Raw genomic sequence first — 20,873 nt, forward strand, 5'->3', positions numbered from 1 at the left:
AGGATTAATGCGGGAGATTTTTATAAGAAATTACTGGCTTAATGAAGTGGATAAAAAAGCTGTCAGTGTTTTATTGCATCTAAATTGTGTGGAAGTGGTGTTTAGCTGTCTCGCCTACTCCCCACATAATGGGTCGTGACAGTAGCTGTGAGGCTTATTTAACTTAACTGGTGAATAACTTGCATGGCGAAGCTATTCACGGAGTTGTTTTTATATGCACTAAACCAGTAAAGGGGTATTTTTCCAAACCCTTCTCACTCATTAAATTGCCATCTGAATAATAGCCAACCCAAGAAAACTGACAATTAGCAGAGAATAATAAATAGTTTCTGAGTAAAATAAAGCTTAAAAGGTCATTTAGATTTTTGACAGAAAAAATATTTTATTGAGATGAATTTGACTTTTTTTTTTACATAAATTGGACGTAAGTAAAACCCAATGAGTAATTCAATTTAATCCATTATATTCACAATATGACCCAATAAATGAAGCAGAAGTTCTCACCGTTACACGGACACTTATGGTTCTCCGTTATCAGGCTGTATAATTCACTGTACAGGTTTAGTGAATGATGCATGCTTTCTGCAAATTTAACAAGTATATAAACAGTTACTGGGTTTGGAAATGAGAGAAAAAATGACTGTGCGGCATTTTATCAGTCCTGCAGTGCCATCTTGTGTTGTAGTTTTGCATTGGTATGTAGTAGGAACAGAATCCAAACCTTTTAACTCTTACAGAAATACTTTGACCAGTTTTCTTGTTTAAGTTTTTTTTTTTTTTTTTTTTTTTTACTGTGATCGTCTAAAGATGATTTGGTTTCTGAAACGTCTTTTCTTGCTGTTCAATTAAATCAATAACAAAGAAAATGTAAATTTTCATTTATTTCACACAGTATAGCATCACAATACAACAAATCAATCATCCATCACAGTTCTGGTGTGCAACAATGCAGTGGTGGCTTATTTTTCAGGTGGCAAAGATGAACTTGATGAGATCGTGGGTCTGTTTCAAGAAGCAGGTTCACCGAGTGACCTGAATAACTTTGCTGAGTAAAACCGAGGAAACCTGCCAAGCTGGAACTGTATTTTTACTCAGGAAAGTTATCTCGTGGTGATCCTGGTTCCTGAGTCAGATTTCTGGTCTTTAGGATGCAGCGAGACTTCTCACATCTCAGCTCTGATATGAAGAAACAGAAGAATACAGGCATGAACACTGTATGTGTCATTGTAATGGCAATAATTTAAAAAAATGGTCGTTTTTCTTCAGATCTCCAATTTATTAGGTTCATTTCATTTTTATTCTTGCCACTGAAAACAAAGAGTACAAGTTAACAACACACTGATGTATGCATGCTTGGAATGGGTACTTTTTATTCATGTGAATCTGCTGATTAGAACTAAATACAAAACATGGGTCAATAATTTTGGGCAGGACTGAAGCTATTTGGAAATGCATGCAAGTTTATATGATAATCCGAAAATCTTAGACAATCAATCTGGGTCATGAATCCCTCCAAAAATCCTGCACCTCCACCACACATTTCTAGATTTTTCTTCAGTTTTAATCTTGGCATATGTTTTCTGGCTCTGATTCGTTTATTGAGGATTCATTTTGGCAGTGCTGCTGCAAAGACCGTGGCCAAATTTCCAGCCAAGCTCCTTTTTATAACCCATCACAAAGCCAATAAAACTTCTGACTTTCAGTGGGGTGCACACAGAAAAGTTACTTTCACTGATTGAAAAGAGTTTAACTAAGCTAAGCTGCTAATTTTGAGAGGAAGGACAGAGTCTTTCTGTAAAGGTCCCTCACTAGTACAGTCCAGTCTGGGATTTAATCAAATCCTGTAACTGAGGCACACACTCACACTCACTCGCTCATACGTACATTAGATAACTACATACACGCAGACATAACTAAGTTAGATGGACAGCACAATCCCTTTTCAGTCTGCTCACGAAACTTTGTTTTCCCTTAACAAGTGAAACCAAAAAGCGCGTTTTGGGCAGCATTCAGGTAGGGTGAGGTGAGTGGTAGTGAGAGAAAGCTTGTACTGCAGTCAAGCTTCATCTACATAAGGCCATCTCTGAACACATGTGGGTTAGAAGTAGCAGTTCACATCCGCCATCTTTCTCAGCACAGAAGTGGTCGGGGTGGGTTCATCACTCGACAGGGTCCTGCAAACTGACGTCACAGTTTAAGAGGTCAGCCCAACGAGTCGTTTTTCCTCCTCACGTCCATACAGAGGAACCAGCAGCTAATTATCACAGCCTTCGACTGCTTTAGGGAATCCAACGACAGATTCAAAACCCTTTCCTGTCCGTGTGCAGTGTAGCTTTCCCCGACTCCCTCGCAGTGCTTTGCATTCAACTGAAACGGATGCCTGAATTTCCATTCCATCCTATCCTGACCCCTCTGTGCTCCAGTGCTGCTCCCACACTCTCTCGGCTCGAGGCGTCTCTCAGTGCTTTAGGTGCTGGGAGCAAGGGATTGTGACTGGTGTGCTGGTGAGAGCCCCAGTTTAGTAGTCTCTGCTTTACAGGCTCCCTTACCCTTCTCCGTTCATCCTTTCCTTTACGCTCGTTTTGCGTCTCTTTTTTTTTTATTTTTGCATCAGTGTCTAGACAGTGTTGCGCGGTGTGCCATTGAGTGCAACAGCCTTGGTGCAGGGCGACCCCACCGCCTGTGGGCCCGCTGGACGCTGGGTGGAAACTCCCACCTCAAACACTTCATGGATGGCCTTACGGAAACAATGGAAGTTGTAGTCTATCAATCCTGGGGGTGGCAAAAATACACTTGAGGCAATTAACGTGAAAGTCATGTTTCTTAAAAAAATATATGTAGACAATGTGAATCAGAATCCTGTCTACTTAATAATGCCAACACCATTACAAAAGACAGAACATTACATTGTTCACTATTGTTTGGAAATTCTTGTAAGAAAGCGTCACTAAAAAGGTATTAAGAAAAATAAACCTCAACACTAAGATGTCCATTTACTTTCATTTATCCTCACAATGTTGCAGCCCAAAAAATTCAATCACAAAGTCAACTTTTAGATGATTAACACAAAATGAACATCTTATATTCATCTGTACAATAATGCAACTTCATGCAATATTCAATCAGACCGCTGTTAATTTAAATCTACAGTCTCTTTGGAGAAGATGCGCTATACCTTGAGGTTTTGCTGTACTGTATTATAACAGCTATGACATACCAAAAGACTAACATCTGTCAGAGTTTCAAACAAAAAGAAAACATTTGAATAAACTGATCATGTCATTTGGGGTTATTTCAAATTGGAGTCTGTTATAAAATCAGGCACATGAAGTGTGAATGCCTTAATTTATCAAGCAAGTTGGGTTTTTCTACATATTAAAAAAAAAAAAAAAAATCACACAATTGATGTGCATTTAAAAAAGTGTAGGATCCACTGTTTGAAGCATGACCCATACTAGGGGCTAAAAGTGATGCTATCAGAGCCTCCTGTGCTTGATTTTCCTCATTCTTTTCATCATCTGTCTCTTATTAAGCCTCTAATTTCATTAAGTGCAATACTAAATCCCTGGATGTTCTCTCTATTAATGCACTTTATTATGTTATATCGTACAGGTGCTTGTTTTGACTTCACACATTGTATACATGTAGACAAACTGTGTGGACACAAACACAGTGCAACACTACGACAACATGGGAAACTATGAACACAGCCCATTTGGCTAATGACGATGTGGCTTCAGAGGATCACAGATTTATCTGACCCCGTACCTTTGCGCTCAAAGCTTTCCTCTCGCAGGATGCAGACAAGGGCCAGGAACTTGGTGACCTCTTTCAGGTACAGCACAGTGGTGTTGTTGAGCTTGATGATAGCCATGGACTCCTTGTCATAGGCGCTGCCACTGCCATCCTCCCTCAGACTACAACAACACAACACCACAATGTTAAGGAGGAAAGAGGAAATAAATTGCAGCTTGTCTATGAGGTCATTAATCATGCATAAATTAAGTTATGCTTCAATGAAAGCCTCCTGGACAACACATGGGTGAACTCTATAACCTACAGCATTAAGAAATTACTAAAGATTTAAGTAAATGTGTTGTTTTTTTTATTTACAATGCAAATTTATACAGAAAGTCAATTCAAAATCTACTCTGTAGACAATACTGATTACAATTTTAATTCACTTATTATAGAGAGCACTCCCATTATTTAACTCTGACCCCTTTCTGGTACGATACTAATGTCGAGACAAACAAAAACAACACTTGCCCATAGATGCAGGAGACATCGATAACCACGTCGATCATATCACAGCACAGCTCATAGGACTGCATGTCTACAGGAGAGCTGTCTGTGGCGATGTAGATCTTACTGACCACATCGAACAGAAAGGCCTTCTCTATCCCTGAATTCTGTCACAAAGAAGAAGGTGGCATAGAAATTATAAAATGCTAAAGATACAGGGAGCAAACTGTCTCAATGGATGTTTGATATGAAGGCAGCGGGGGTGGGCGATGTGGTGACGTGCTGTGAGACAAAGCTAACGTGACAATAGACTTTACTAGGGCAAAGAATAATCTGACGGTGGTTTTCATGAATAATCCTTCAGGCTATAAAACAATATATTTTGTAAACAATCAGACAGTCTAAAACCCCAAAATAGTTGCTTTTTAATCATAGATGACTTAAAACTTTCGGCATTTGCTTTAACTTACTATTCAAATGACTAATAAGAATGAAACTATCGTAGATTAATATTTTAACATATTTGCCATATGACAAAATGTTAAGCAACTAATTCAGTTATTCAAGTATTTTAGCCAAAAATGTAACTATGCTGTTCACACTATGGTCGTTATCCATTTCACACATCTGTGTGTACAGCATTGAGGCCAAAGTCAAATCTATTGGAAGCACTGCTTCATGGAAATGTGGATTTTTATATGATCTTTCAAGAGATAAAGTACCTTAATTGACAGATATTTAATTTGTTCTATAGACACTGCCTGAGGAAGATCTCTAGCCAGTTTCAAAATTGCAAGTGAAAATAAAGAAAGCTTTGATTCAAAGCCGCTCTTCTATGCATCACTCAGTTTTTGTGGATAAAGCCCTACATTCCTGTCTCCATATTTAATGAATTAACACTTTAAATAAGTGCTGTTTTAACTTGAATCAGTGATTCTAATAGAACCTTACAAGAAAGTTCTAGAACATCACATCATGTGTATTAACAAATGTAAATACTGCCCACACCTACAGCCACGAGCTGAAAGATGTAGCAAAAAGATGTACAGGAGTTTAATTATTGCTTTAACTTTATCATGTGTGCCAACAGATCACATACACACAAGCAAAGGCAGAACTTTCTTCAGATTTTATGACCTAAATGTTGTAAATCATTCCAGACAATGAGTCTAGGGATGAGAACAAAGTTTGCGGCTCTTTCTAGTATTTTTCATCAGTACATTGTGAAATATATCCTCTGTGCTAAGACTCCATAGAAATGAAGAAAATGCTGACAGGCTGGTCTGTGCCACAAAATCTAAAAACAGAGATGGTAAATACACACTCAGTCTGCAGATTATTGTGTACACATAGCTAAAATGGACACAGTCTAATACAGCAGCTCTGAAATAAAGCCTACTTTGATGAAGGTCATGATGTTCTTTTTTTTTTATTTAAATGTTTGATCATTTTTGAGAATGTAGTTTGTGGCGGTGTTGAAACATTTTGGATTTTACAGAGAAGTGACATGTAGCAAACCCTCACTAATATAAATGGTGGGGAACAAAATCATAAAAACACTCATCTCCATTTGAAGTATCTGAACCTTTTGGTTACAGTAAGTCTTGAAAAAGCAGCAATTACATTTAGGAAAGAAGTATTTGTTCCTGATGCCCCGATATAAATCTCTGACTGTCGCTATTTGGATGCCATCAAGAGGGCCACAATTCAACTGCAGTGTGTGCGACTTAGAATTTGTCTGTATTGTCAAACGATCAGCGTTACAATAGAGGGGCAGGGCAGAAATGCATCCTGAATAGGCTATAAGGGCACTGGAGGAACTGCAAACCATAACGTGGCTTCAGGGCTGCAGTGACTCACATCATGAAGGCTGTCACACATTTATCACGCTGTCAATGACAAACTCACACAAAAAAAACCCCAAACGGTTTCATTCACAAAGAGCAAGCTATTGCCTACTTACAGAAATGAAGATATTTAGGAGGTTCTCCAAGGTGGGGAGCTGTGGGATGAGCTTCTGCACCACTTTGCTGAAGGCCTCGAAGATGGAGTGGTCATAAATACTCGTCAAGTAAAAGCTGAATGAGATGCACAAAGAAGGAAGTGAATGTGCAGTTTACACGTCGGGAACACTTCTCACTTCCTCAAAATGCATATGAAACCAGGTAAAAATACAGATGGTCACGGGATCACAAGACAAACAGATGCAGGATTGTAGAAAAGAGGTCTGTATATGAAAGCAGATTCAGACATGAAAGCCCAAGGATAAAATAAAATTAAACGTTAACTTGGCACAAAAACCGTCTCCAAATGACTACTGCCAAACTGGGCACGCACGACTTATGGACTTTGGTTACTGAGATGTACACACGTGGACAAAATTGTTGGTACCCCTCAGTTAAAGAAGGAAAAACCCACAATTCTCACTGAAATCACTTGAAACTCACAAAAGTAACAATAAATAAAAATTTATTGAAAATTAAATAATCAAAAACAGCCATTACTTTTGAATTGTTGATTAACATAATTATTTAAAAAAACAAACTAATGAAACAGGCCTGGACAAAAATGATGGTACCTCTATAAAAGATTGAAAACTATTTGACCAGAGTGACATGATTAACTCAGGTGTGTCATTTAATTGACATCACAGGTGTTTCCAAATTCATAATCAGTCAGTCTGCCTATTTAAAGGGAGACAAGTAGTCACCCTGCTGTTTGGTGAAAAGGTGTGTACCACACTGAACATGGACAACAGAAAGCGAAGGAGAGAATTGTCCCAGGACATCCGAAAAAAAATGATAGACAAACATCTTAAAGGTAAAGGCTATAAGACCATCTCTAAACAGCTTGAAGTTCCTGTGACAACAGTGGCTCATATTATTCAGAAGTTCAAGACCCACGGGACAGTAGCCAACCTCCCTGGACGTGGCCGCAAGAGGAAAATTGATGACAAATTGAAGAGACGGATCGTTGGAATTGTATCCAAAGAGCCCAGAGCAACCTCCAAAGAAATTAAAGGTGAACTCCAAGGCCAAGGTACATCAGTGTCAGATCGCACCATTCGTCGTTGTTTGAGCCAAAGTGGACTTCATGGGAGACGACCAAGGAGGACACCACTGCTGAAAAAAACTCATAAAAAAGCCAGACTGGAATTTGCAAAAATGCATGTTGACAAGCCACAAAGCTTCTGGGAGAATGTCCTTTGGACAGATGAGACCAAACTGGAGCTTTTTGATAAGGCACATCAACTCTATGTTCAGAGACTCAAAAACCAAGCATACGAAGAAAAGAACACTGTCCCTACGGTGAAACATGGAGGAGGCTCAGTAATGTTTTGGGGCTGCTTTGCTGCATCTGGCACAGGGTGTCTTGAAAGTGTGCAAGGTACGATGAAATCTGAAGACTATCAAGGCATTCTGGAGAGAAATGTGCTGCCTAGTGTCAGAAAGCTTGGTCTCAGTCGCAGGTCATGGGTCTTCCAACAGGACAACGATCCAAAACACACAGCCAAAAACACCCAAGAATGGCTGAGAGAAAAGCGTTGGACTATTCTAAAGTGGCCTTCTATGAGCCCAGATCTGAATCCCATTGAACATATGTGGAAGGAGCTGAAACATGCCATTTGGAGAAGACACCCATCAAACCTGAGACAACTGGAGCTGTTTGCTCATGAGGAGTGGGCCAAAATACCTGTTGACAGCTGCAGAATGCTCATTGACAAATACAGAAATCCTTTAATTGCAGTGATTGCCTCAAAAGGTTGTGCAACAAAATATTAAGTTATGGGTACCATCATTTTTGTCCAGCCCTATTTCATTAGTTTGTTTTTTTAAATAATTATGTTAATCAACAATTCAAAAGTGATGGCTGATTTTGATTATTTAATTTTCAATAAATTTTTATTTATTGTTACTTTTGTGAGTTTCAAGTGATTTCAGTGAGAATTGTGGGTTTTTCCTTCTTTAACTGAGGGGTACCAACAATTTTGTCCACGTGTGTATAAATAAAAAGGTCAGTGTCTGGGGAAGCAGGAGCTTGAGCCAAATGGAACTGTCTGCAAACACTTGGCAGAAGCTCAACTTTACAACGCATTACAGCAGAGAGCCACAAGGCTGAGAGAAAAAGTGCTCTTTGCTCCATTATATATATCCTGGACAGCTCAGGCTGTCTAACCGGAATAAACAACAATCTCACCCCACATAAAACACAGCGGCGCATGTGCCAACACAGGCGTAATATCAACAGGAAAGCCGAGTGCGTTCAGCCAGGACAGTCGGTTTAATGCGGTACACAACACATTTAGATCATCTACACAGCGTGCCAGCTCATTTGTATTTGATTAAAGTAACTTCATAATATAGTATTACACTCTTTGTTTGACTGACCTTTCCTAAAAGTTGACCAATATACTAACCCTCCTGTTGTTCTCATTTACGGGCACAAAAAAAAAAAAAAAGTTGTTTCCTTGTCTGAATAAAGTCCAAAAATTCAGCAAAAAAAAAAAAAAATCCCCAAATTTCTGAAAATTTGCAAAACCTTTAAGAAGAAAATTCTTGTAAATATTTTTTTTTTAAATAGCAAAAATCTTTCAAAAAAATCCTAAAAATATATGAAGTGATTGCATATATATCAGTAAAACTTCTAAGATTTTCTTTAAGAACATTCACATAAAAATCAACCAAAATCCAGCGAATTTCGCTGGATTTTGGTTGATTTTTATGTGAATGTTCTTAAGGAAACATTTTTAACATTTCTTTTTTTTTCCCCCCACCAAAAAATGTTCAAAGATTTCCCAAAAATTTTAAATATGTGAACATCAGAAGTTTCACCATGAAAATAAGCATTTTTCCCCACATTTTCAAACTTTAAAAACGGGTCAGTTTTGACCCGCAGGACAGCACGAGGGCTAAGGAAGTAATCATCTCAGCACCCCTGAAGCTCTTTAAAGGACTAATTCTAACGTTATTCAACAGTCAAATTGTCAAAATTTCCTCAGAAATCAACAATCCATAGTATGAATTGCGTGTGACACTCAGGAACATGAACCAAACAGTAGAGGTGCACTTTAGCCTTCTTTCTATTTCTAAAGTGCGTCTGCCCTTTGGAGCCGGAATCACAACAGCTTTGGTATCCGAATGTCAGGTCACTGTTGCTTCATTAGGAGGTCAAAGAGGAATCTCACAGGAGCACTAAGAGCATGCAGACCATGCAGCTGAGCTCACCCTACTGTATATGAAACATGGAATATAACAATGAGTCCTTATAATTACCATCAACACCAAATGGCAAACGGCATTGATAACAAATTACCTCGGCGTCTTCTCTACCGTTATGGCATACAAATAAAACTCCAAATTTTGTAGTGTTGTTCTGCTTGAACTGAAACATGTTCCAAAAAGCTCCATTTACTGATGAAGGCCAGTGGTTGTGCTTAAAACATGTGCAGTAAGTGGAAGAAGGTTTGCCAACAGTTCCATTATTTTGGGCCACAATTATGACATTTAACTTTTCTGCTCATGCACATCTAATGTAATTATTCTGGATCATAATTTCTAACTGGATATACATTACAAGTGAAATGCTTCAGGTTCAAATTCAGCTGCCGAACATCGGGATTGTTGTTGAAAACGACACCATTTTCACTTTCCTGAAAATTGAAAACGTAGCAGGGTGGGCATGACTGGCTGGACTCTAATGTCATGGTCACGCCTCCATGATATAGTGGCGGAATGTTGTTGACCAAAGCTAAAATAAGTGTAACTAAGCAACAGTTAGAAATAACCAAACTGCCTCCTTGTATGTGTAACAACTTCTGCATATTCTGCAATTTAAACAAGGCATACGCTGTCAGTTTACTTCAAAAGAGAGAATACAAATTCACATTTATAGCATCTGAGTCATAAGATGAGGATCTATTAGAGAAGTTACTTCTGATTCACAATGAACATCAGACAGATAATTTATGCACTCAAATTTGGCTGGTGTCAGTGTAAAGTTATGGAGAACACAGAAAGTAGATCTTGTGATCTGGGAGGACCTAAGTTTTCATCAAGCATAATGATAAACATTAAATCCAGAAAATGCTTCAGATTTACGTTTGCAAAAGAGTTCTCGGTCTCATGCTTGTTGAGGATTATCACCCAAGTGGGATTATCTGTTGACGTGACTGCACTGTCTGCCTTACAAACCATTAAACCACAGCCCCAATAATTCAGATTACACCATGAGGCACAGAGAAGATGAAGTCTAGGTTGATCTTTCTCTTCCACGGTGTTGTTCGCATGTAAACAGAACTCAAATCTGGCCTTAAAGTCAATGAAACACATCATGTGAGATGCCTGAGCTTCACCAACGCCATCAGGTGAAACAAACGTCATTGCGTCTTTTCAAAATAGATTGACTGAAGTTAGCTTTTTCAAGAGACCCTAAATCTGGAAATGCTCTTTTGAGGGGATTTGAAGTTCCTGATTAGTCTCTGTACAAACCTGTTCAAGCTCATTTTTCATAAGATTTCCATAAATCTATGGTGCCAAGAAGTAGCATTACTGTGAGTGTATAATACACTGTGTGCTAGGAGTTGAAATCCAGCACCACTGTGCAGCTTTGTGTCTGACATGGTGTGTTGTTTTTCAATTACTGATGTTAAGTAGCCCATGCAAACAAAGGACGGCTTTTATAACGGTTCCTTCATTATTTTCAGTAACAGATACCTCTTTGCTGCAGTGTTGCTATTATTGTGTGTGTTATTAAAGCATTACTTAAACATAAAAATAACACAGGTTAGAGACCCCAAGTGTGCAAATTGATGTGATGTATTTTCCAAATGGATAAGCCTCATGTGTATTACAGACAATTTCCACAGCTTTCTAAGGACTGTGGATGTATTTTTCCATATTGTTCCTCCCCGTATTAAGATTGTAAGAGTTGATACCACTGGTGGAGTTAGAACAATTGTGCCTCCTTGTATGACTTTTATAGCCACAAAATAATGACAAATGACGTTGAATCTAGAAAGAAAGCATACATGAATACCAGTTGCTGGACAGTGATGTGTTTGACTGTTTTAGAGTGTAGCCACCATACATCAGACCACATCTCTGTGCCAACATCCTCAATGACTGCATTGGTAGCAGGTAAGGCCATCTTTCTCCCTGTACAGATGTCATGTATAAAATAGTCAAATTTACCTGAGATGCAGCTTCTCTAAACTGGCATCTGCCAGATCATCATTGGCTCTCTGATGAATGTCTCTCTGGGTTTCGATCTTGTGATCATCTGACAAGCCATCTACTTTGTGGATGAACACCTCGAAGTTGATCTCTGGGTTGACTCTGTAGGCCCGTGACACAGTGAGATGAAGCCTGCCCAGAGCCTCCACATAATCATCCTACAACAAGGAAGATGAGACATTAACAGATATTTAAACATAGGTTTTCATGAGCTAGTCACCTGAAATGGTTCTCACTTCACAGGTGTGCCTTGTTTAGGTTAATTTGAGGAATTTCTTGCCTCTTAATGGGGTTTGGAACATTAGTTGTGTTGTGTAGAAGTCAGGTTGGACATTAGACCAGTGGAAATCTGTGCTTTGGTCTCATGAGTCCAAATTTGAGATCCTTGGTTCCACCCACTGTGTCTTTGTGTGACGCAGAAAAGGTGAACGGATGTTCTCTACATGCATGGTTCCCACCATGAAGCGTGGAGGAGGAGGTGTGATGGTGTGGGGGTGCTTTGCTGGTGACACTGTTGGGGATTTATTCAGAACTGAAGGCTCACTGAACCAGCATGGCTACCACAGCATGCTGCAGCGACATGCCATCCCATCTGATTTGTGTTTAGTTGGACCATCATTTATTTTTCAACAGGACAATGACCCTAAACACACCTCCAGGCTGTGTAAGGGTTATTTGACCAAGAATCAGAGTAATGGAGTGCTGCATCACCTGACCTAAACCCCATCAAGATGGTTTGAGATGAGATGGACCACAGAGTGAAGGCAAAAGGGCAAACAAGTGCTCAACAACATCTCTGGGAACTCCTTCTAGACTGTTGGAAAACCATTTCAGGTGACCACCTCATGAAGCTCACTGAGAGAATGCCAGGAGTGTGCAAAGCAGTAATCAAAGCAAGGGGTGGGTGTTTGAAGAATCTAAAATATAAAACATGTTTTGACTTATTTCACACTTTTTTGTTTACTACATAATTCCATATGTGTTCATTCATAGTTTTGATGCCTTCAGTGAGAATCTACAAAGTAAACAGTCATGAAAATAATATGAAAAAACATGAAATGAAATGAAATGAATGAAAAAACATAAAATGAGAAGGTGTGTCCAAACATTTGACTGGTAGTGTATTTGGAAAGTGAATACAACTGATTCTAAACACAGGATGTAGCAAAAGTAAAAACATTTTAAATCCCAGTTTATCTATGTGACTGTGCTCAGTCACACAGTTAGCATTTGAAAAGTATATTTTGTGACACTCTTACCTCTCGATATGTAAGGTTAGGACAAAAACATCAAGTCCCAAAAATATTTCAGGAATGTAACAGTGTAAAATCTCTTACAGTAAATTAAAACTATAATCTGCTTAGCTTAAACTTTAAAACTGCCACGGTAAATATTTTAATGGAGCTGTAGCTTTTACTTAAGGATATAAAAAAAAAAACAGTCCTTTTAGCCAATTCCCAAAAATAAACTTTACAGGAAAATCAAGATTCACTTCTCATTAAAGCTGTTACAATGACAACACCCTCTTATGAGCCAACTCCAAGGTGATTATTAGTTGTTGTTGTAGGACAGGTGTTGGTGTACACTGTCATCACTTTTAAACCTGGTATGAGGAAATGTACCTCTGTGCTGTTTCCCAAAACAGCAACTGAAAGACAGCTCTCCTCTCATATCACGGTGTGATTGACTGCTGAAACAAACTGAATCTGATGCATCTCGAGTTCAAATAAATCCTGCAATCTGATCAACTGTGGCTTACATTGTTGCTGAGATTACTTCTTGAAAGCACTTATGGTCATGCGGATAGCGCTGGCATAAAAGCTATGGCACGCAATTGTCTTTCATGCGAGCCACTCTGTCTGTTCATCACTGAATTCATTTGAGAGGCTGGAAATGAGCTTCTGCTTTGGCTTGTACTCAGCGTGAGCATGAGGAAGGGTTTATTTTCTTTGTGTACAGTTTCACCTTAATGAAATAGAGGCAAAATAGCCTCAGAATATGGTCTGATTTCCTGTTGTAAAATGAAACATTCAGTTATAATGCAGAAGGAAAAAGGGAAACCAAACACGCCCATAAATTAAAAACAATAAAAGTAACACAGAAAATGTTCCTATGTTTATGACCACATCAAATTATAAGTATTTGTTTCTGTTCTTCACCTGAGCATCAATGACAAATATCAAAGCTCCGGTTCCTCTGAAGATCATCTCGTAGTCAAAGGTAGGGTCAAAGAAGTCCACCTGGCCAGGAAAGTCCCAGATCTGGAAGTTGACGAAAGAGCTGCTGGAGATGTCGTCCTTGTAGATCTTGTTGGTGCTTTCCAGAAACAAGGTCTCGTTGGGAGACATTTTATGAAACACCACCTGAAAATCAGAATTGTGCTAACGGTTAAGTCGAGGAAATGCAGATTGCTTCTTCCTGTGGCGAATCTGGAACATTAATACTAATAAGATCATGCTATAAACACAAGAGGATACAAAAAGGACTAATCTGCGTTCAGCCAACCATGGGCTAAGAAGTCATGAGAGAACAGCAACTTGTCAGACTTGTAAAGAATATAAAGTTCCACAATACTGTCACACTCTGCCTAGTTTAAGCTCTAAAATGACCCAACACCTACAGATCTGCAAACCCGTGGTGGTAGGGACACTAGTGGCAAGAAAAAAGTGCCTTCTTCTTGGACAGCTTACAAGAAGAGGTCAGACAAATACCAAAGTTCCCCAGGAAAAAAAAAATCTAATCTGGGACTCAGCTTATACAATACTGACCGTAATCACTCGACAGCCAGGCACTCCTAATCAAATATTGCAATCCATTTGCTGTGTGATCCACTGCTGACTCACCAAGTATAGATTTCTTTCATTGAATGTACCGATTATGGATTTAGTCCTGTTGTCAGAATTGACAGCTTATGTTCAATTTAAATTTCAAGCATTTGAAGCTCCCGCCTCGTCCACCTACACAAACCCATCATGTCATCATTTAACCATTTAATAGTGTTTAATAAGGTTTTCTTTGCCAGAATATGTGGCATTTTGCAGAATTTCCATTATCGAAATAGCATTGATTTCAAGGAAGAGATGATCTTTCTAGTCCTGTATTTCGATTTATAGAGCCATTCCAGCACGAAGACATCATCCGGACGTCACATGTAGGACAAGAGGGAAAAGGGCAAAACACAACTCATGTGACGCAACACGCTTCACTCTAACTCAGCATTTTTCAGCTGCGTGCTTTCAAACCACAGTCAAGAAGGCTGAAGCTGTAAACTGAACCAGTTAAACTATTTATCAGGGTCTTGGTCAGATGAACAGTCTAACACGTAGAAAATAAAAGGCAGTGACTGAGGGTGAAGGACCTAGGAGTGTTTCCTCCACTGGTGCCATTTCGAATCACCGTGTGGGCCTCTGAGGTCACAGGCCTCATGAACCAGCAAAAAGCCAAATCACATGTTTTTCAGTCCAAACAGGAGGCTTACAGGGAGCATTAGTCTTGAACTTGAGGGTGTGTGGGTTACATTTCAGGAAAGAAAAGTGCAATTCTTTAGTTGTGTTTCTCCAGGCAGTGTCTGTAGGATAGGCTCTGGTCATGTCACGCTATAGTCAGTGTGATTCCACTTCCACCTCAAATTTAAACATGAATAATAAAATATCATAGATGGCACAACTGCATCTCATCTATTATTAAACCACAGTGCCAGTCTGAACGTGGCCGACTTGAAGAATCACATTCTGAAACGCATGACTTTGCAATAGGAGTTACCTGAATCAATCAAAAGAGAAACTATTCAGAGCACTGGACAAAGCAGGCAAAAACAACCCAGGATCGCTGCATGTCAACTGGTTTTTGCAATTTGACTGAATACAAAGAACTTCATTATTATCTTCATACTGTGTTTACAATATTAATCCTAATTGAATCACAGTCAATCAAATCACCACAAATACAAACTAAACATAATTCATCAAGTTTTACTGCACTTTTATTGGCCATCTTCAGCAGATTTAGATAAAAGATTACAATTATGGAGAAATAAACTATTGAGGAGTGATTTGACAAAGCAAATTCCCTTCACTTTAGTGAGTATGCCTCTTGTTTAGGTCATCATCTACTAAGATGATCACAAGACGAGCTGTTTTAGTGTTAGCTGGCTTATCAGTCGGGTGTGACAGGTACATAATGCAATGGGGCAGTTGATGAGAGTTGAGCAGGGTTCTCAGAAACTGCTTTCCCCTATAAACCCTGTCCTGAATTGTTAAACTAAGCCAGCCATGACCAACTCGGAGTCGAGATGTTGGCCAAACTGCAGGTGCTGCACTGCTTTCAAACAAAGTGTTGTGACTTGCAGAATGAAAGGTGTGGTCGCTTTGCTGTCATGTGAAAGCTACACATCAGACCGGCCCTGTGCTTCAAAGCTGGGTGGGACTAAGATATATTTGGCATGTCGGACAAGTTGTTAACCAAACAGTCACATGCTGTCTGTCCACATATCGGTAAAGATGCACCGAGCGCCTCTGTCCATCTGGTTAATGATTAACTAACTGCTGCGGCTTCGCTAACGTAAGCTAACACTGTAGGCTAAGTGGTCATTAGCTTTTTATTGCAGCTCTTCCACTCGTACGTAGCTAGGCATGCTATCTGCTAATTGATAGCAATCATCACTTGCGACATGCTAAACTACTCGCTAGCTATCTTGGCTAACGTCCCATTTACTCGCGTGAAGCGGAGGAAGGCGGCGCTCGTAGCGAAAGGCTAACACTTTAACATCTCCCCCTACCTTCTGTATCGATGATTTGCCACTTCTTCTCAAACCCATGAGCAGAATTCTTGGTTTGCTGTCGGATGGCGCCGGGCTGTCCTCGATGTCGGCATCCTCTCCACCATAATCGAAATCTTTGGGGAATGAGTCCGCAACCCCGTAGCTGTCAGCCAGCTGTTCCTCGTACGGAATCGACATTTTGACCTAACGACGGTCGCTTCCCCTATTCCCCCCTTAACTGTCCGGCGCCACACTCGTGTTTGTTTCTGATGGTGGGGAACGCACCACAAATTAACGTCGCGAAATTTAACAAAAAAATACTTAGTCAATAATGCCCAGGCCACTTGCAAACACAGAGCATGATCCCACACATTTCCCGAGGATTTCCTCTCCCTTGAAAAAAAACTCGCCTTTTGGTCCCGCCCTTTGATTCTGATTCGCTGTCTGGATTCCAATACGAAATATTATTGGCCGAATAGACTGTCAATCTTCTGAGGTTTGTCGCTGTCACCTGACTAGTACTCAGACTTGTTTTGTGACCTATCACACGAATGAGAAACAAGTGAACACTGTCATCACATCTATTTAAATACACTTTGAATTTGTAGAAATAATACAATAGTCCTACTTTTTATTTACTTTAAAAAATAATGTTTGATGAAGGTAGTTAAAAACAAACCAAACAGAATGTGGTAGTTAAGGTATTATGCGATGTTACCAGCAGATGGCGTAAGATATCCATTAAGTACAGTTAAGACATTTATGGTCATTGTAAAATGTAGGAACTGATTGAACACTATAAAGATTCAACAAAGTATTTTTTCAGTATACAATTTGCTAAACGGTGGCTAATAATAGAGAGAAAAAAACATGAAAAAAGAGGGGAGTAATACGGAACACCTTTCCACTTAGGTCTAGGACGTGCCTGTTTTCACTAAAACCAAGCCATAACATAAAATTTATCAAAAGACACACTTGAGTTAACGCTTTCCGCAACCTCACGCCAGGTATTTGTAATTTAGAATATTAATTTAAAATACTGATAGCAGTAACTCGACGCTCTCAGCAAGATACAACCACGAGCCACTTGTTGTGGTTGACACAAGTACTTAATTTTACGAGGAACGCCTGAAGGCAGCATCGAGTTCCTCAGACCCGTTGCTTGAAGGAACCTGATAAACGAAAGTTAAGTTGTGTGACCCGGCAGTTTAACCTGGGAGTTCCGACATCAGGAAGGACACAAAAATAGTAACTGAAATAGTAACTTTACTAGCGACATTTTTATGGCGCACCATCGAGTAAGTGTGTTTACTTTTTATAAATATAATGTTGAAAAATAACCGTTTCACCACCAGTAACTGCAAGCTAGTTAACGATAGCCAGCTAGGAGGTAGACTGAGCACCTGTGACAGTTCATGTTTTGACTCTCGTAATGATAAACGTTTATTGGACAAGCTAAACTCGGAAACCTGCGTGATATTGTTAATAAACAAACTACAGCTGCTTCTACGTTTAATTTTGTGTGTCTTGCAGGTCAAGTAACAAGCCTGGAAATTACTAACCACTATTTGTCTCTAAAATCTACGTTACTATGAACTTTTTGGTTGACAGTTTAATTAGTCACAAGATGTCTGTCCTTTTCTCTTACAGGCTCCAGACCCCAAGAGGGAGCAGTTTCGGAGATACTTGGAGAGAGCTGGAGTTATTGACAGTCTTACCAGTGGTAAGAAGACTTTACTTCACTTTGCAATAAAAAAAATGAGGCGAGCCAGGAGAGTTTTCAGAAACACAGATCCTCTGGAAAGTGATCAGTAAACAACACTGAATTAACATCTAATATCATTTCACACTGATCTAAAGAAGCCTCATCTTACAGTTAGGAATCTAAAAATGGGTTTCTACCATAGACTGTATATATAGTGGACGTAGCATCTGGCTCCAGAATTGAAGCCAACCCGGAAGTGTCAAAAACTTGCAATATCACGCCGTCCGCTAGGGTTGGCTCCAAGAAGCTTTTTCTCCATAGACCCCAATTCATTTTTGGAAAAAATAAAATTTGATAGACTGATGTTCTACAGCTCAGAATTTTTCCCCGTTAGTTTTCATGGTCAAAATGAGAGATCAGGTGGCCGATCTTAAAATAAATCAATACTGAATTTTAAATAAATCGTTAAAGTTGGCGGAGCCAGGGGGCGTGGCTATACTTGATAGACAGCAACAGAAGCCTCTGCGGTAAAATGTGGGCGGGATAAGAGAGTTCTCAGCCAATCCTGCCCCTAGTTGCTCTCCGGTCCAGTCTGTTTGATGACGCTTTTGACGTCACTGGCTCCAAAAAATCCAAAACGGCGACCAGGAAGTAGCAAAATCCGGGCTTCATTTTCTCCGCGTTGAAACCAATGGGTGACGTCACGGTTAGTTTACGCCTGGTTTCTACATAACCCTGTTTTTTGACAAAAGAAGACACCAAATTTCTCAATTTATTAAATTCAAGTTTGTCTCAGCAGGAAAGCAAATGCATGGACTGAAATAAATATTGTTCAAATCCAAATCATCGTTTCACTCAAGAATTACCTCATTAAGAATAAGTAAATAAACAAAAGCACATCCAAGCATTTGCTGCCAACAGTCAATAACCAGCTTCATTTCTAATCCTCATTTCAAGTGCAATTTTGTTTCACACTTTTTTTTCCTCTTTGACTTCAGTCCTAGTGTCTTTGTATGAAGAACGAGAAAAGCCCAGCAATGCTCTGGAGTATCCTTCTAAGCACACGACATGACTTCCCTGAACCGTTGTGTGTTTGCAGAAATGATCTCTTGCCTTCACTGGTAGTGAGTTGCACCTTTGACTGAATTTCATGCGGCCGGCCTCCCACCACGCTGGACAAAAATAGTAACTGAGAAACGATCAGATGATTCTTTAACCAGCTCTTTTCAGATTCGTCAAACAGCACCTCAATGCTGTTGGCCACACTTCAGCAGACACCGAGGCGCTGCAGCAGGAGGTGACTGACCTGAGGCAGAGGTGTACACATCTGGAAGAGGAAAACAAAGACCTCAAAGCAAAGGTGAGCTTCTTTTTTCTTGTTATTGTCACAGAAATTATGTGAGTAATTTCAGACCACAAACTATTCAGAGAACCTCACTAGTGGAAGGATTGTTACGGCTGAAATGATCCGGTCTCCTTCCTTGTTTTTACCCAGACACACCACAAGGGGGCACTGTCTCACCAGCTCTCTGCTTTTTATATACATTCATGTCGCTCTTGTGTTTTCAGTGTTGAATTAGCTGATTTTATGACTGAAGAACTTTTCGGACTGAGTTTTTTTGTGTGTGTTTTCTTCAGGTAAATAAATAAGAAGCTGAAAAAGTATGCAGGAGAGGATGGATTTGCAACAGTTTCACTTTATAGGAAACATTTTGGGCTGTTTGTTCTGGATACAAAGATACTTGTATTATGTGTTTGTTTTTAGCATTTTTCACTATTTGTAGTTAAAAAGAACAAACTCGGTAAGATTGTCTCTTCGTTTAGTGAGGTGGCAGGTCAACAAAAACTGTGTCTTCTGTTTTGTCTTTAACTGCATTGTGTGTTGCGTTTGTTGTTGTATTTATCTAACAATCAGATGCAAAAGCAATACCTGATAATAAAGAAAATTAACTAACATAGATGTGTTTTCTTCTCTTCACCTCTAGCTTCAGCTTTATGAACCCGTATCAAAAGACGGAGGCACAGCCAACTAGACCACAACAGCACTTTGGTTTCATAAATGTATTATTTTTGTATTTTGTATTATTGTTTATGTTGCTGTCGAGCTGCATTTAAAGACAGGACCACGCTGTTAAGGGAGAGGCTATGTTTTTTTAATGTAGCTGTGCTGTTTTGTCTTTTTATTTTGTAAATATCAGTATGTACATTCTCTCTTAGAATATATCTTATTCTGTACATTAATATATATATGTTATGTTTTTCTGGTTAATTCAATTTTTCACATAAAGGTTCCTCCCTCATGACTGGACAAGCTTGTTCTTAAGAAGCAGAACGTTTTTTAAGGCTCTGTGTGAGGATTACATGACTGATTTTACTTTTTCTGACCTTATGAATACGCCCTCTGCTCATTGTGCATTTGACAAAGACATGATTGATTTTCAGATGTCTGGTATAAGTGCACAGTTGTTTAAAAAAAAAGAGGAAGAAGGTAAAATATAGTTCAGTCTTGTAATTATTGTGGTATTGCTTATTAAACTATTGTGTTAACAGCAACATATCGGTCAGTTTTTGTTGTTTTTTTTTTTGAATATCACAGGATATTAATACTGGCATTATTTGACATAATGAACAAAATCCCCTTTGGAAAGAAGCCAGGTATTAATACTAGCAAATGACACATACAGATTCAGATTTGTAGGCACTCAGTTGTTCGGGTCTGTTTGTTCCATATGTACAAATGAAGAAATCATCAATACTTGTCAGTTATCCACACTGGCCTTGTTCAATCAATAGTTTTCTGCTATAGCGAGCTAATCAGTGGGTCATGTCCGATTTCATACTCTGCTGCATCTCACTGAATGTAATTAAGTTCTCACGCACTTGACACATTTTTTATTCCATTTACAAGAGATCTGTCACAATGGATTAGTGT

At 39.2% G+C, this 20,873-nt stretch overlaps 2 protein-coding genes across 2 annotated transcripts; one reads left to right on the plus strand and one right to left on the minus strand.

The window, feature by feature from the left end:
• Positions 1–861: 861 nt before the first annotated feature.
• Positions 862–16,660, minus strand: rragca (Ras-related GTP binding Ca). The gene is made up of 7 exons (XM_022207100.2): positions 16,255–16,660; positions 13,637–13,840; positions 11,436–11,635; positions 6,209–6,323; positions 4,270–4,412; positions 3,769–3,917; positions 862–2,772 (listed from the first exon to the last, which is right to left on the minus strand). The coding sequence occupies exons 1-7, from the start codon at positions 16,432–16,434 to the stop codon at positions 2,618–2,620; spliced, it is 1,146 nt and encodes a 381-aa protein (XP_022062792.1). The 5' UTR covers positions 16,435–16,660; the 3' UTR covers positions 862–2,617.
• A 710-nt stretch (positions 16,661–17,370) lies between these two features.
• Positions 17,371–20,498, plus strand: LOC110960599 (c-Myc-binding protein-like). Its single transcript, XM_022208276.2, has 5 exons — positions 17,371–17,534; positions 17,887–17,959; positions 18,940–18,988; positions 19,172–19,301; positions 19,927–20,498. Exons 1-5 carry the CDS (start codon positions 17,520–17,522, stop codon positions 19,972–19,974), a joined length of 315 nt encoding a protein of 104 aa, XP_022063968.1. The 5' UTR covers positions 17,371–17,519; the 3' UTR covers positions 19,975–20,498.
• Positions 20,499–20,873: the final 375 nt, after the last annotated feature.

The sequence above is a fragment of the Acanthochromis polyacanthus genome, chromosome 12 (genome assembly GCF_021347895.1).
Source record: "Acanthochromis polyacanthus isolate Apoly-LR-REF ecotype Palm Island chromosome 12, KAUST_Apoly_ChrSc, whole genome shotgun sequence".
NCBI classification, from domain to species: Eukaryota; Metazoa; Chordata; class Actinopteri; family Pomacentridae; genus Acanthochromis; species Acanthochromis polyacanthus.

What these genes read in the sequence shown, in the direction of transcription:
- rragca (XM_022207100.2), bottom strand. Translation starts at nt 16,434, where the DNA reads ATGTCGATTCCGTACGAGGAACAGCTGGCTGACAGCTACGGGGTTGCG. An exon ending in TTAGAGAAGCTGCATCTCAG is followed by an intron (nt 6,324 to 11,435) that starts GTAAATTTGACT and finishes CATCTCATTCAG; the next exon opens with CTTTTACTTGACGAGTATTT. An exon ending in TCCTAAATATCTTCATTTCT is followed by an intron (nt 4,413 to 6,208) that starts GTAAGTAGGCAA and finishes TCTTTGTGACAG; the next exon opens with AATTCAGGGATAGAGAAGGC.
- LOC110960599 (XM_022208276.2), top strand. An exon ending in TATTGACAGTCTTACCAGTG is followed by an intron (nt 17,960 to 18,939) that starts GTAAGAAGACTT and finishes CTTTGACTTCAG; the next exon opens with TCCTAGTGTCTTTGTATGAA. An exon ending in ACAAAGACCTCAAAGCAAAG is followed by an intron (nt 19,302 to 19,926) that starts GTGAGCTTCTTT and finishes CTTCACCTCTAG; the next exon opens with CTTCAGCTTTATGAACCCGT.